Genomic DNA, 15,525 nt, shown 5'->3' on the forward strand with positions numbered 1-15,525 from the left:
CCTTCTTGGCAGCAAGCTAAAGTAGTAAGAGAGAGCAGTGAAAAGTCTTTGAAATTGGATTGCACCAGTTAAGGGGAAAAGTAAGGGAAGCTGGTGCACACTGACAAAGGTTGGTGTACATATGGTGGACATGGTGATTAAGTAGAAACATCAGCTCTTTTTTTTTTTTTTTGGGGGGGGGGTTACAAGTGGCTGTTGGTTTGCTTTTGTTTAAAGTCTTGGTTTGATTAAGACAAACACTCACAAGAAAGGCTCACGGTTTCCTCCAATACTAATTGGAGCAATACTGCTCCATCTCACAGAGAGCACACTGTTTCATGAGTCTATTTGAAGTTATTTTGCCCAGGATACCTTTAGCAACCAATAGAAGGTGAAAGAAAATTTGAAACTGAGATGAGAGGAAAACTCTTAGATGTATTTCAGTACAGTAGGTAAAGATGTCTGGACAAAAGTGGAAACAGTGTGCCCATAATAGCCGCCCACCCTCAATCATACAATGATGATGTCAGATGTGGATCAGCACAGGATTTGGCCAACCCCCTGCCTAGATGAGTGTTCCCATGAGAGCCTGCCTACCTGAGAAACCCAGGATTTTTGTAAGTTAGAGTTTAGCAGCAAGAAAACACTTCAAATTATGTTAATCACAGAATCTTTAAGGTTGGAAAAGACCTGTAAGATCATCAAGTCCAACCATCAACCAAAAAAACAGCACCATGCCCACTAAACCATGTCCCACAATGCCGCATCCACATGTTTCTTGAATACCTCCAGTGATGGTGACTCCACCACCTCCCTGGGCAGCCTGTTCCAGTGTGTCACCACTCTTGCAGTAAAGAAATTTTTCCTAATATCCAGTCTAAACCTCCCCTGGCGCAACTTGAGGCCATTTCCTCTTGCCCTGTCACTAGTCACTTGGGAGAAGAGACCAACACCCACCTCTCTGCAACCCCCTTTCAGGTAGTTGTAGAGAGCGATGAGGTCTCCCCTCAGCCTCCTCTTCTCCAGACTGAACAACCCCAGTTCCCTCAGCTGCTCCTCATAAGACTTGTGCTCCAGACCCCTCACCAGCTTCGTTGCCCTTCTCTGGACACACTCCAGCACCTCAATATCTTTCTTGTGGTGAGGGGCCCAAAACTGAACACAGTATTCAAGGGGCAGCCTCACCTGTGCCGAGTACAGGGGCACAATCACTTCCCTGGTCCTGCTGGCCACACTAGGCCGTTGGCCTTCTTGGCCACCTGGGCACACTGCCGGCTCATCTTCAGTTGGCTGTCAACCAGCACCCCCAGGTCCTTTTCTGCAGGGCAGCTTTCCAGCCACTCGTCCCCAAGCCTGTAGTATTGGATGGGGTTGTTGTGGCCATGGAATGTAAGAATGAAGTTGGAAACATTAAGGACCTCACAGATCACAGGGGACACACGTAATTCTAGACTGAAATTCCAGCTGCTGAGAAAACAGGTGAAAACAGTCAAAAAGCTTTTTAAGCCACAGAAAAAATATTTGCTTGGTATGTGAAGGATTTTGCAAAAGGTCGCTGAAACCCAGGATGTTCCAGATGAAATGTATCAGGCTCAACAACACAACATTTGAAAGATAAGTGGTTTGTCTGTAAAGCTCCAATCAGCTCTATTTGAAATACGGCATGGACACACCATAGGCGTGCCTTCCAGTGTGCAGAAAGCATTTGATTCATGATTCTTAATGCCCTTTAAAAGCAGACCTTCTGCAACAAATGCACACGCAGAACTATCAGTACTGTAGCTCTGCCCTAGAGAGGACATGAACAGAACCAAGGCTGTACCCTGCAGTGATACATGTGAGTAACAGAGAGGATTGGAATCCCAATTTCAGTGACAGGTGACTGCAGAAAACGGTTTATGAGTTTGGCTTTGGGCTAAGCCTTAGGCTGTTAGCATTTACCATGGTTTGTTTTACTGGGAGTCCTTCTGAAAAAGTCTTTTTCTATCAACCATATTTTCTTTCATCAGAAATTTTCCTGGAAGTCTGTCTGCTCCAGGTTCATCCTCAATGCTGTATTTGTCAGATTAAATTGAAACAGTAGCTGAAATTTAGGAAACCTCTTCAGAACTGCCAGTAACTGTGAAAATGCAATGAACATGCCTAAAAATACTATTGGCAAACAAAATTGAAAGTTGAATCTTGAGCTTCACTTCCCTAACTGGTTTATTTTTTCACAAAAAATTATATTGCTAGCTTCTACTGGATAATCTACTCCTTACATTCATGCATACACCGAGAATCAAACTGCACGGTAATAATTATTACCCCTGTATTTAGCAACTAGCTGTTACAAAGCAAGTTATTAAGGCAGAGGCATCGATTCTGTCTCTACAATACAGGGCAGTATAATACTGAACCTGTTGAGGTATTATTTCCTCAGTGTGGTGCCAGGTACACTTACCATGCAGATCTGAGTCTGGAAGTAGTAAAGACACGTTTGTGCAGCAGAAGAGCTCTGCTTATTGGGTGCAGTGACACTCGCAGGCCCAAACATGCAGCGCTACACTACACTATTGTACTTCTTGTTCTGCAGTTGACACTGGTTTAGGTCCATCCCAAACAATTAGTATAGATGTGACTTCAACAGCTTTTCTTAGTGCAGTATCTTTCCAGGAACTGGGCTAGTTACACTCACAGCCATTATCACTACAGCTTTGCAAAACCATCTATGCTTAGAGGAGAACCACTGCCTTTGTTTATACTCCAGAGGCACACCTGCATATGGAGGCACACCAGCTTTTTCTCTCTAATTAATTAAAAGACTTATAATTCAGTGACTTCTTGCCCTCATAGAGGTTTCTCATAAGTCTGCAAATTTGACTTTTTACATAAAATAATAAAAAATTTGTAGCTTTGTACCTGTGTTATAAACAGGAACCCAGTGGTAGAACTCATTCTGGTAGGGAACTGTATCAAATTCACTGCACTGCATCTGACGAAAAGTTGGCAAACCTTTGCGACAGGGGCTAATGTTACACATGCGATAGCGTTTCCTTTCTCCAGTGCAGTAGTCTCCTCCAAATTGTGGTCTAGAAAAGGAACATTGAGATCAAGACGTGGAATTCTGGGTAAAAAATAGTTTTAAAAGAGCAATGGCTTCCAATGGGATAACAAGGTGAATCTGAATCCTTAACAGAGTAGAGATACCATTCACATGTTCAAGTACCCGAACATGTCAGTATGGAGCACAGACACCTAGACAAATCCTGTATCCCAAAGAAGTGCTTGCTACATTGCCTGGCTGAGCTCACAACAGATTACCTTATCAAATGAACTCCCACAAAATACCGTATTTTCTAGAATGTTTGACAGTTCTTCCAGAAAAGCCAAGTGATTTTGGCTGTTAGGCACCCTCCTAGTGATTTCTGAAAATGAGACGTAGGGTCTTCATGAACTCAGATATGTATTAGAAAATTCTACCTTTCACGTTCTGTACCTATCAACTCATGTGTCTGAAGCTCAAACAAAGCTGATGACTAGAATAAAACATGAAAGGTGAGTCATTGATTTCCCTCAGGAACAGATTGCTAGCTATTCTTCTCACCCGATGTTTGAGGACATTTATTTATTCATGGCAGTATTATAAAAGCAACATTTCTATTATTTCTGCAAAGCCTGAATGCTAAATAACAGGATTTTTTTCATTTTGTGTAAAAATAAGTTCCATGGAAGGTAAGGATTAAAGAATGAGATGATGGTTGTAAAAGGTGAGCCAACTGAATTTCACACAGGTATGCTTAACTGGAAAGGAGAAGTGTTCAGTGTCTGTCTTGCTGTGGCACCTGCTGATAACAGTCTCATACAAAAGAGTTTCCAACATCAGAAGTACCTCAAAGATCTTGAATAAAACGTAAGAAAAGATTGTGCACTCAGCTTACTCTGGGTTATCGCACGGTCTCTCTGCACTCTGAACTCCTGCCCCACATGTCCTTGTGCAATGGGACCAGGACGACCAAACGCCCCATCCACCATGGATTGCTTCAGGAGTCTTGCCTACTGTAATGCACTCACCAGCAAAGCACCACTGAAGAGAGAAGGGAAAGGACAAACAGCTTAAGATCATTACTGCAGGAAAATGTTATTGTGAATTATTTGTTATTTCAGTCCCTGAAGGTCAAAAACTTAAGTGGAAATGGAAATGGAGATGTCACAGGATGCCCCTCCTTCACGGTAAACAATGGCAGAGCTGCTCATGGTTCCTCTGCTGCGCTTTTGCAGGCAGCGCAGCTTGCAGACGGTGTGGCTCACAGTCACCTTGTTTTCTCCGCACCGAGTTCCATCTGCAGCTGCATCCAGTTTGGAGCGGCAGGAACCTTTCACCGAGCACCAGAGTGTTTGGCAAAGGTTCTGGAAAAGAAAGAAAACTGCAGCAGTCTGAAGCAGAGCTGAACCCCTATGGCCAAGATTTTCAAAAGCCTCCCACAGTTTCATACATCCATTTACAAAGCCTTATAAGGGCTGTATTTCCAGACACAGACGTTCAGGGTTTTCCACAAGTTAGGACCCACCAAGGGTCCAAATTTAGGCACTCCTCACTAGTGTACAAGGAGGGACTATTTGACAAATACAAAATGGTGAATACTTTCTATCAGGATAATTACTTGAACTATGCGAGTTTAAATATTCTCCTCATTGGCTGCTCAGCTCCCAGCTACACACAGGAAAAATGGCTTTACAAAGTTTGGGCCCTACTGTTCATAGCAAAGGCGAACAGTTTGTATTATTTTCATTTGATGAGGACTAATGAATGCAATGTTCAGTTTTGCACTGCTGTCTGTCTGAAAATATGCAGTGAAATCAAAGGTTAGAGTAGTTAGCCAGATAAGTAAAAAGAACATCATGTCTCCTAGTACAACAGTCAGGTCATGGAGGTCCCAAAACTGGATAAGTAAAAAAGAGATCAAAACAAAGGTTTCTTAAAACATCAGCTAAGCAGACATCAAAGGAATGATCTAAAAGAAGCAGTCCATGCTAGCTGGCAGAGAAAAAAGCCTAGTGGGCTGGGTAAAGTAAGGGCTCTGGTTGGTGAAGGCTTGCATAAGTTGTTACTCAGAAACTGGTGCCAGTTTAATGCAGTACATTACCAGTAAAGCACAGCATTTCAGCTGCTGTGCCACATGCAGTGGTCAACTCCACAGAGGGACAGAAACTCCTCAGACTCAGCAAAACTAGTGGAGCAAGAAACATTACAGCTACCTGATAGCAATTCTTCACTCAATCAGAACTATTCTCTAGAGAGTGAGGACAGACATTGAGGGCTATTCCCCCCTCCTCAGTTCACATGGATACCAGCTTCTCTTTTGCTTGCCACGCAGGAGCCCGGAATACTTGGGAACTCCTGTATGAGCAAGGCTTTGTGTGGAAGACCACTTCCAAGCTGGAGAAACCAGGAGTGTCAGAGAGACTGTGCACTCCCAACTGGAACAGCTGAAGCAAAAGCCCAGGGGCTCTGGGCCAGGTCTTGGCTGAGGGTGTTTGAACTGCAGAGTTCAGCACTGGGAGAGGGAACAGAGTTGGCACCATCTACCTGTGAAGCAGGGGTAGCTGTAAGTGTCATCAGAGAAAGAAGCCCAGCAGAAAGATCCCACTAGCAGCTCCCACTGGGATTCTCAGAGCAACAACATGCCAGGTTTGGGAGCCAACACAGGAACTGGGCACTTGTGAAAAATCCAGCCCCAATGAGCTAGCGGCAACATTTGGCTGAGTGTGAAATGCAAAACTTGGCTGCTGGTTTCTGACCTGCTTCTATTTAAAATAGCTAAGCTGAGGCACAGTCTGTTTTGAGAGAGTTGCCTTTTATTTACTTTCTGCATTGCGTGTTCACCTTGGTTTTCATCTAGAACACCAGAAAGAAAGTTGATAGTACAGAACATCTCAAAGCATTCCAAATCTCCAGTTGGAATACAATGTCTGGGGCACTGCATCTCAGCTCATTTAGCTGCTTTTGGGCAATGTACACAAGTCAAAGACTGTTTTGCAGTTCCCTATTTATAGTTCAAGAGTAGCTTTACTTAGCACGCTTTGTGAAGCCATCGTTGTCAGGTTCTTAAGGCAGAGGTGCACTCATAGATTTCGAAGTCAAGAGGTCATGGAGGAAATTCTTTAGCTTTGCAAGAAATTTTCTGTATTGATCTCCATGTACCAGAGCTTTTTTCCATCTTTAAGAATACAGGAATAACAACAGTGCAAGAAAAAGCACTGTCTACTGAGCGCTTTTGGAGGCAACAGCCAGAAATTCATGACTCTGCTGTGGACTCACTGCAAGGCAAGTGATTTTTATCATCAGCAATACGGTATACCCTGATCTATGAGATCAGGGTCTGTGCCTTAAAGAAAGTCGACTCCAAAAAAAACCCCAGTTTCACTGAAGTCAGTGGAAATTTTGGAGATAAAGAGAGGTCAATAAGATAAAGATTCTGAGCTCCTACAGCCTGTCCTATAGGAAGCTATGGACCTACCTACCACTTGGAAAATTCCTCCCCCGAATCTGTATTTTGCTTTTCTTTTCCTTATTAGAGGGACAATATTCATGTACTTCACAAGATGCTTAGAGGACTTACTACCTAAATGGTTTGTGGAAACCACTACTTGAATTCTAAATGTCAGCCTTTTCTAAATGTAATCACTGAACCCCTGGGCATCTTCAGCTAAATGAAGATTTTCCTCTCAAAAATAATCCATGGATCACGTTCAGTCAGACATTAGAAGTTACAGAACAAATGTAGCCTGGTGAGTGAGCGAGCATTAAGTAAATAGTGGACAAAGAACCGTCAGACCACTTATACAAAATGACTGTACTGATCATTCAACATGCCAGGCAGACTGTACTATTCCCAATTCCTTTCCTTGACAGTGCAGCTACCTGCAGGACACAGGCTTTCCAGTAAAATGCAAAATGAGATGATACCAATTAATTTTCTGACATATGTCTAGCTGTAAAATTGGTTAATCAGGAGATGTCAAATGTAAAGGCCTACTAGGTTCAAACCCAAGGAGACATAGAATGAACCGATACTGCAAAATTACACTTTAATTTTCTATCTGTACCAACAGACAAACTACAGTAACTGAGGAAACTGGAACAGCAGGTAATGAAAGCAATCTTTCAATACCTGCTTCAGATTCAGGAGCTGCAGTTCAATGTTGGTAATCATGTTATCTATTAAGGCTGAGAAGATTAATCAGAAATAATCTCCCTAATAGAAGGGTAGATGAGGATACTTGTAATTATCTGAATGGAATAAACAGTCAACATCAGCAGTCCCCAGTCCACAGCTGTGCACAATACTTTGCCTAAAAAACACTCCAGCACTGCTGATAGCTGTAACGCCACTTCTGCCACAGCCCTGTTCAACAGGCGGAGGAAGCTGCATTCTGTCTGCAATGTTTGCTGCGTATTGCTGCTGAAAACACAGCAAAAATTAGTGATCACTTTGCTAGACTAGCACGTCAAACCACTGATTCTGAATGGAGCCAAATAGCTCTGAACGTGCTAGGTACAGTTAAAATACCATACCATTGCACCTTAGCTAGTATAACCTGTTACTCTGCAGTGGCTCTTAGCTCTTGTAGAGAGTTGTGCTGCTGTGACTATACTGCTTGCTCCCTTGCATCTCCACACAACACTGTTTTGGTGTGCTGTGAGACAAACCCAGAGTACTTTGTAAATTACATATTTCCACATAAAAATCTCATGTTTGAGGGAAAATAAAGATTCTTCAAGGTACACGGACTGAAGTTTCCTTTAATTAGTTAGACTATCAACAGTGTGAAAAATCAGGACATGTGGGAAGAGAGCATAACTCTGATTTCTTCAGAAAACTCTTCCTGGAACTGAAGATTTGTTCCCAGAATGATTTGGTCAGTTGAAAGCTATAAGCTAGAAGCATCTTGATTTTTAAAATGGGATTGAAGCTGCATTGATAATTTACCTAAGATCAGTATTATAAGTTTAAAACCAAAATTACTCCACTGCTGAAGGACAGGCATTTAACTACAGATATGGGGCCAGATCCAGTAAAGGTCTTGCGAAATACAAGGCAAGCAGTACAGCAACTCACTTCCAGAATCTGCAGAGCGGAATTAAAACCGTGTTAGGCAATGCCTGCAGTACACATCTAGCCTATGACTGTGAACACACTGCATTTTTAGTTAGCAACCAAAGTTCAGTGACTGCACTTTCACATCGTTCAAGAAGTTTAAGTTCTTATTAGGAGAATGAAGAAAAACATATAGCACTTACGTCCACATCTTCACAGAAAGTAGCATTGGAACCATACTGAAGCTGGCACTGGTGATGCACATCATAAATCACTCCAGGAGCAATGATTGGGGACTTTAAAACTTCTTTTTGGGGGATATCATCCAGACAGAACCCCCACCCACGGCTAAAAGACAAAAATTGCATATTTAAAAAACCACCCACAACCACACTTTTTTGACACATCTGTACAGACTTTCAATATCTAATTCTTAATGGTAATTTTTTATATGATCTTTGGAAATAGCACTTCCAAATTTCAGTTAAGATACGCTGAAGTGCTGCTAACAAACAGCAGTCCATCTAGTTAGGGAGGGAAACAAAAGCAAAATGCAGCTTGTCAAAGTGGAAATATTATGAGGGCATCATGGTTTGCAGAGTGACTTCACAGCACACCAGAGCCTCTGCTTAAAGTTATACCATATTGCTCCTCTTAAAAAGAGCAAAATGAATTTGAACAAGTCATTGAAGTCAAGCACATGTCATTGTGGCCAAAGGCAAGGTTTGGGATGCTCCGTCAGAGTTCTTGATGGAAAGGCTTCTTTCTTCCGGATAACTGCAAAAAGCTGCAGGTTGCACCAAACCTGAGCCAGTATGACAAGACTTGAGTTCACTTCCCGAAAGCAAGAATATAATGGAGCTTTTCCCAAACACTAAGTGAGCAATAAGCTTGGGGTATGCCCTCCACGGGAATTAACTCAAGCACACTACAAAAACCTACATCTAGTACTGTAATTATACAGGATTTACTTTAGACTCCACATAAACTTCTCATACGCAGTTGTACTCATTTCAGAGAAATGCTACAACCTGATCACTCACTCTAGGAAACGTGTGATGTATTCCTTGCTGCACTGTGACCAGGTGAGTGGAGTAGGATCATACTGCAACTGTCGGGACATAATATATGGGCGCTTTCCAACAGGCTCACAGTCATTCTCTTTTCCATCGTGCTGGATACCAAAACTGGAGATAAAAAACAACATCTAATAATTCCAGCTGATTTTTTATACCACAACATATATCTATGGGTTCCACACTGTGCTTAAAAAGACACTAAGATTTCTGCTTCCCCTGGTGGGCTGTAGCTACCTTTTGCTAAAAAAAAAAAACATATAGAAGACCTGACCCAAAGCCTACAAAAAAACCTACACTCCAGCAGGCTTTCAAACATGTCTGTTATGTACAGCAATATTGTCTGGCACAAAATAAAGAACAGACTGCCAGAGACTATATTCAGGGGTATTTTTAAGGCAGTCAAAACACTATTGCACAGTTGGGCTGGGAGTCACAATTTAGTTAAAACAGCTAAAGCTCTTGGTTCCCAGTTATTTCAGAATTGTACCACTTTAATTAAGATCAGGCTTTGTTACGCTCTGTCTTACATTGTCTTATAGTTGAGCCTCCTCTTTTGATTGTTTCTTTTTAAATCTCTTTTGAGACAGAGATACTGTTTTACAAATTAGTGAACATTTAGTGAACTAGCCTCCAACCTCCAGTCCTTCTTCCTATTTAGCTTTCTCAAACTGTGCCTTACAAACAGACCTCCACACCAGGTCTTCCCAACATGGTTCTCTCCAGCTTCTCTGACTTAGTAAGGGCTTTCTTTATTCTACAACTTGTAAAAGTCATAAAAATTAAAAACTTTGAGTGGGACTCAGCTGATTAAGCATACATGCCTCCACATCATCTTATCGTGAAGGAGATTATCTGAAATAATAATATAAAAAAATATTGATATATTAAGATGTTGACACCGACACTGTTAATATCTGAAGGTGTGTAAGCCCTTGCATGAAAAAGCAGTGAAAACTGACTCAGGTTGTGATTCTGTCACAGATCAGACAAAGTGAGTTCAAACCACTTATGACTTTGTTTCTGGAAAATGTAATTGTACCATGACTCAAATGTTCCAAAAGCATGGCAGGATTTCAGTCTGAATCAACTTCAGTAATGGGTCTGAGGTATAAAAGCAAATGTGTCCCCTTATTGACAGGCTTTTTTCCATGGACAGGGTCTGGTAACACAAGAAATGGCAAATGTCTAGAGGGACAGTATGGGGAAGAGTTGACCTTTGGCATCCATCTAAGGAATGGGTGCATGCCTTTCTTCTCATTTTTTGTTCACCTGTTCTTACAGACTTTCACTGTTCATATTTGAACTTTTTAACATACGTACTCTAACCTGGCTTGAGGGAAGGATGGTTTCATGTTAACAACAAACCTTACAGTATTCAATTTTCTTTGTGGAAACAATTCTTACAGGCAAGGCTCTGTACCACTCCTGCAAAGGCAAGTATAGCAGTACTCTGTCTCACAGCATCCAAAGGACAGTGAGTTAGTTACCAGCCACTCAGGCTAGACCAGGAGAAGGTCACACACAGCTCTATGGGGAAGAAATGCCTTCTGATAACTAGTGTTAACGAAAAAAGCTCCCTGTCAGCAAGGGGTTGTGGGAACCAAGTAACTAAATCCAAAGCACCCAGATCCAATTGTAATGATTTCAGCATTATTTACTTATACTATCTCCTGTCTGGCAATTGAGGAGTTGAATAAAGAAAGGCCAATTAATGAGTGACAGGATCAATACTTAAGTAATCTTTGTATCAGATTATTATTATTATTATTATATCCCATCAGGAAATACAGACTTCATCCTGACTGGTGGTTGGTTGCATAATGAAAGTAATGTGATTGTAGATACATCAGTGAACATATCACCTAGCCAAGCAACATGGTCCAGCTGAAAAGTGCAGGCATTATAGCCAAACTGGAGTATCCATGAGATAGCCCTCTACCCTGGGGAAAAGAGCTCAGTGTCAAAACAGATTCAAAAATGAGAATTTTTTCAGGTGAGTTTAATAAACGAACTAAACAGCCAAAACACCCTTAGAAATCAGAAATACTGAGAAATCCAGTTTCAAGCAAAAATACCCAGTCATGAAAAAAGTTTAGCCATGTCCAAAGCTAAATGCCCAGGAACTTTAGTTGACTTGACCTAAGTGTATCCACAATGTGGAGATCATATGAAGTAATTGCGTAGTAAGTCAGTATATGTTTGGAAAAATTAGCACGATTAAGTGATGCTTCTTTGTAGCTTGATTATTCAGGTGCTTTGTAGCTTATTATTGAGGTGCTGGAGCGTGTCCAGAGAAGGGTGACAAAGCTGGTGAGGGGTCTGGAGCACAAACCTTATGAGGACCAGTTGAGAGAGCTGGGGTGGTTTAGCCTGGTGAATAGGAGGCTCAGGGGAGACCTTGTCAATCTCTACAACTACCTGAAAGGGGGTTGCAGAGAGGTGGGTGTTGGTCTCTTCTCCCAAGTGACAAGTGACAGGACAAGAGGAAATGGCTGCAAGTTGCACCAGGGGAGGTTTAGATTGGATATTAGGGAAAACTTCACTGAAAGGCTTGTCAGGGAGGTGGGTTGAGTCACCATCCCTGGAGGTATTTAAAAGACGTGTGGATGAGGCACTTAGGGACATGGTTTGGTGGTGGCCTTAGCAGTGTTAGGTTAATGGTTGGACTTGATGATCATAAAGGTCTTTTCCAACCTAAATGATTCTATGATTCTATGAGTCTATTTCACCCTGATGTACTGCCCTAGCTGACTCTGTTAAAAGGGGCAGACTGAATAGTTGTAAATATAAACAAAGGTCAAAGGCTTAAGAATCCCTTTCTTATTCCTCTGCTTAGAAAAACCAAACACAGTTTTGATTTTAATAATAGAGACATTGACTCACTCCTTGTTTTCTTTCTGTCTGGAAATATGAGTATTAACATACAAATAATAAATAAAACTCAGCTAGGTCCCCCCTTCACTTTTGACTATACCTGTGTCCAAGTTCATGAGCAATAGTGAAAGCCAAAGGAAGGCCAGAATCTTCATTGATGTTACAGCTTCTGTGAGGTTGACACATGCCTGACAGATGAGACAAACCTAAGGTTTCACATGGACGATTCATGCCAGCACAAATGTCCTTTCTAGAATCACAAAAGAGACGTGTCATTAAAAGAGCTTAAAACCAACTGTAGAGTGTCACTTACATTGGGTGCTAAGTGTCCATCTTACAATGTATCATTGCTAATTTGCATTTTAAGCAAAGCATAGTCCTAACATTTTTACAAACATATATGCAATAACAGCTTGCACTTGTTCTGCTACTATCGTATTATACTGCCATAATTTGTAGCCAATATGTACGTTGCTGTAGTGCCTAAATACTTATGTTTATCGTCAACTTGCAGAAGAAGAAGTTTTAAAACCTCCAACTCTGACAGTATTTTGAGGTATGGTTTATTAAACTCACCATAACTCAGCTTCATTCAAGTGAACTGTTTGAAGCGTGTTTATTTGGAGAGGTAAACCACGCATCATTGTGAGACTTCTTTTTCTCATTCTTATTTTAAGATTTGTTGACTCTCTTCTTTACTGCACCCCTTGAGGATTTTTTTTTGTGTTTGGTTTTTTTTTGCCTGACAGACTTTAAATTAGGACTTCTTTTGCAGACCTTAGACCAAATCTTTTCTTTCAGGTGTGCGCAGATTAGACCCAATTTTATGGACCTGTGAAAGTTCTGGTTTCATGCCCTGCCACAAACTCCCTGTGTAACCTCAGGCATCACCTTCAAGTTTTCTGTCCCTCCCTTGCTCACATGTAAAAAAATATTTTGTGTCTCCTTAAATACAGAGATAACATTTAAAACTCATACACTTTAAAGCTTAAAAATAGACGGCACTGTGCTTGCAAAATACTCTTCCATTCTAAGCCACACATGTATATTTCTTTAGGACTTGTCATTACGGAGTTGTTCATCTACATGCTACGTTGTTTTGGTATATTGCCTCAAAGAAGAATACAGAAGTGGCTGAGCACAAAATGAGATAGCATCAAGTGGTGAAAATGACCTGAGCTCTGCAAATTGCTAATCTCTCGGGTCATACAGATCTCAATTTCCTGACTAAGATGCATCTCTAATAAAACACCCCCATGCATACATGAAGTGTTATATGTACTTTGAAAACAAATTAAAAACAATCCCTTTAAAAGGTACAGTAGGTCTAACTTTAATCATATGTTTTTATAATATAGCTCATATTCTCTGTCTGTATGAGTGTCAGACATGCTCACACTAGGTTATTTTTGCATTAACACTGTGTTTCAGAAACAGCGTATCTTCATGAGACCACTTTACAGGGTTCTGTGCAGGATGAACTAAATGATGGCATGAGCCTATAAAAAAAACCCGTAATCACCAAAAAAATGCAACTAAACAATAGTCAGTCACAGCTGCTGAAATGCTGTCATACCTGGTTAGAAGGACAGCCACATCATGGTGTGTAGGGTTGACGTCACTCTTGGGATTGACACTCTTCTGCCATTTGCAGAAGCTGGCTAGTGTCTTATCAGCATGGTGAACTATCTTCAAGCCTTGCTAATGGGAAATGAATTAAAATATTATTGTAAAGACCTGCATTGCAGTAACATGTCAGTGACGTTAGCTGTGAAGTTGGGTAATCTTTGAAATGCAATTGATTATGTTTTTGCCTAAAGCTAGAGCCATTATAAGGAGCAATGACATCTATTTATCTAACATATTAAATATTAAGTTAAAATGTTGACATTTATGTAATTGGTGCAGCTAAAGGGAAAATGAAATACAGAAATGTACATATCTTTTGGTGAGCTTCAAATGATCCAACACTGAATTGAAACTTTCAAACAAACATTTTATATTCTCTCGAAAGCAAGTTTTCCTCTATAGAGAAGGTAAAGACTAACTAGTGTGGGACTTCATGGCCAAGTTTGTCCCTCAATGTTACATGAACAATGCTGTGCTCAGCGAACAATTGTGCTTCAAAGGGTGTATTTCTTCCACAATATTTTTCAATTTCAAAGAGAAACAATGTAGTCATAGGTGTTTCTTCCTCATCTTATTATTACATAGTATACATGCTAGTTACTGAAATTTCTTCTGAAATACAAAGTATGCAAAACAAATTCATTCAAAAACATATTTTCTCATTTCTGGTCTTGGGTATTCACTGTATGTTGTCTCAGTTTATTCTGTTTAAGTAAACTTTTTACAAAGCATCTAAATAACATTGTTACCAGGTAGTAATTTCTGGATAACTTAAAACCAAATTTTGAAAGATACCCAACACTGTTGCTTCCAACATTGCAATGCTCAACTGAACATGAATCCATGGTTTATTATCAAAACAGACAAAGAAATATAGCAGGTAAACTTAATTGGAGGTCACCATGGACTTCAGGTCCTAATTGTCCTGTTAAGATGCAAACTACAGGATTTGGGCCCCATATTCTTACACTGAGGACTACAAGGATAGACTCTAGCCTAATAATTATTTCAGAAGACATAGTCTGGCCCCATGGCTTCGTTCACTGTCTTCTATAGCATTGGGACCATCTGGCTTGTAGTCAGAAATCATAAGCCACTGAAAAAATCCCCTTAATGTGTTCCTGCAGTCAGAGAAAGCTATGTCATGCACAGTGTTTTAAAAATATAAAATTATGACAATCAGCATGTGTTTAAGCATGTAACAACATACTCATGAACGAGAGACATGGGAAACTACCAATATATAGCTAGTTTACAGCAATTAGCAACTATTTAGTCCTCATTTTTTTGTTTTGAAACAGATCTAAAAAGAAAAATGTATGCTTGAGCTGCACAATAACAGATCTACTTCTTCAGAGACCTGCAAATACTCTGGCATTACACTTTTTAATACATTCCAGGTAATGCTAGGTAATTAGATTCTGAGTGATGAGGAACACATTAAATTCTCTTTCTCATTTAGTCTTCCTTGGCATCCCATGTTTTTTTGACACTGGGGAGATTCCATTTCCCCATTCCTAATTTGCCTGTTTTAATTACATTTTCCTTGGTGATCTTATGCAGGAGCATGCAGAAGCTGATGACCTGAAATCATCAGCTAAACAATTTGCTATCCAGGGCAGCATTTATTCTAAAAACAGACATGCCAAAGATCAATAGAAGAGTAAAATGAACACATTATTTTAAGTACATAAATGCTCCTCCCCATAATTATGGCTTAATCATAGAATCGTTTAAGTTGGAAGTGACCTTTAAGATCATCAGGTCCAACTGTAAACCTAACACTGCTAAGTCTACCACTAAACCATGTCCCTAAGCGCCACGTCTACAAGTCTTTTAAATACCTCCAGGGTTGGTGACTCAACCATCTCCCTGGGCAGCCT

The 15,525-nt window shown here is 40.6% G+C and overlaps 1 protein-coding gene across 1 annotated transcript in view; it reads right to left on the bottom strand.

Annotated features, from left to right (window-relative positions):
* The window catches only part of ADAMTS12 (ADAM metallopeptidase with thrombospondin type 1 motif 12), a 172,742-nt gene that overhangs the window by 56,103 nt on the left and 101,114 nt on the right, over positions 1–15,525 (bottom strand). The window contains exons 6-12 of the mRNA XM_059833625.1: positions 13,590–13,714; positions 12,114–12,263; positions 9,104–9,247; positions 8,264–8,408; positions 4,276–4,368; positions 3,900–4,045; positions 2,881–3,050 (exon numbers count right to left, since the gene is read on the bottom strand). Coding sequence (XP_059689608.1) covers positions 2,881–3,050; positions 3,900–4,045; positions 4,276–4,368; positions 8,264–8,408; positions 9,104–9,247; positions 12,114–12,263; positions 13,590–13,714 — 973 coding nt within the window. The remainder of the gene's footprint in view (positions 1–2,880; positions 3,051–3,899; positions 4,046–4,275; positions 4,369–8,263; positions 8,409–9,103; positions 9,248–12,113; positions 12,264–13,589; positions 13,715–15,525) is intronic.

The sequence above is a fragment of the Gavia stellata genome, chromosome Z (assembly GCF_030936135.1).
Source record: "Gavia stellata isolate bGavSte3 chromosome Z, bGavSte3.hap2, whole genome shotgun sequence".
Taxonomy (NCBI): domain Eukaryota; kingdom Metazoa; phylum Chordata; class Aves; order Gaviiformes; family Gaviidae; genus Gavia; species Gavia stellata.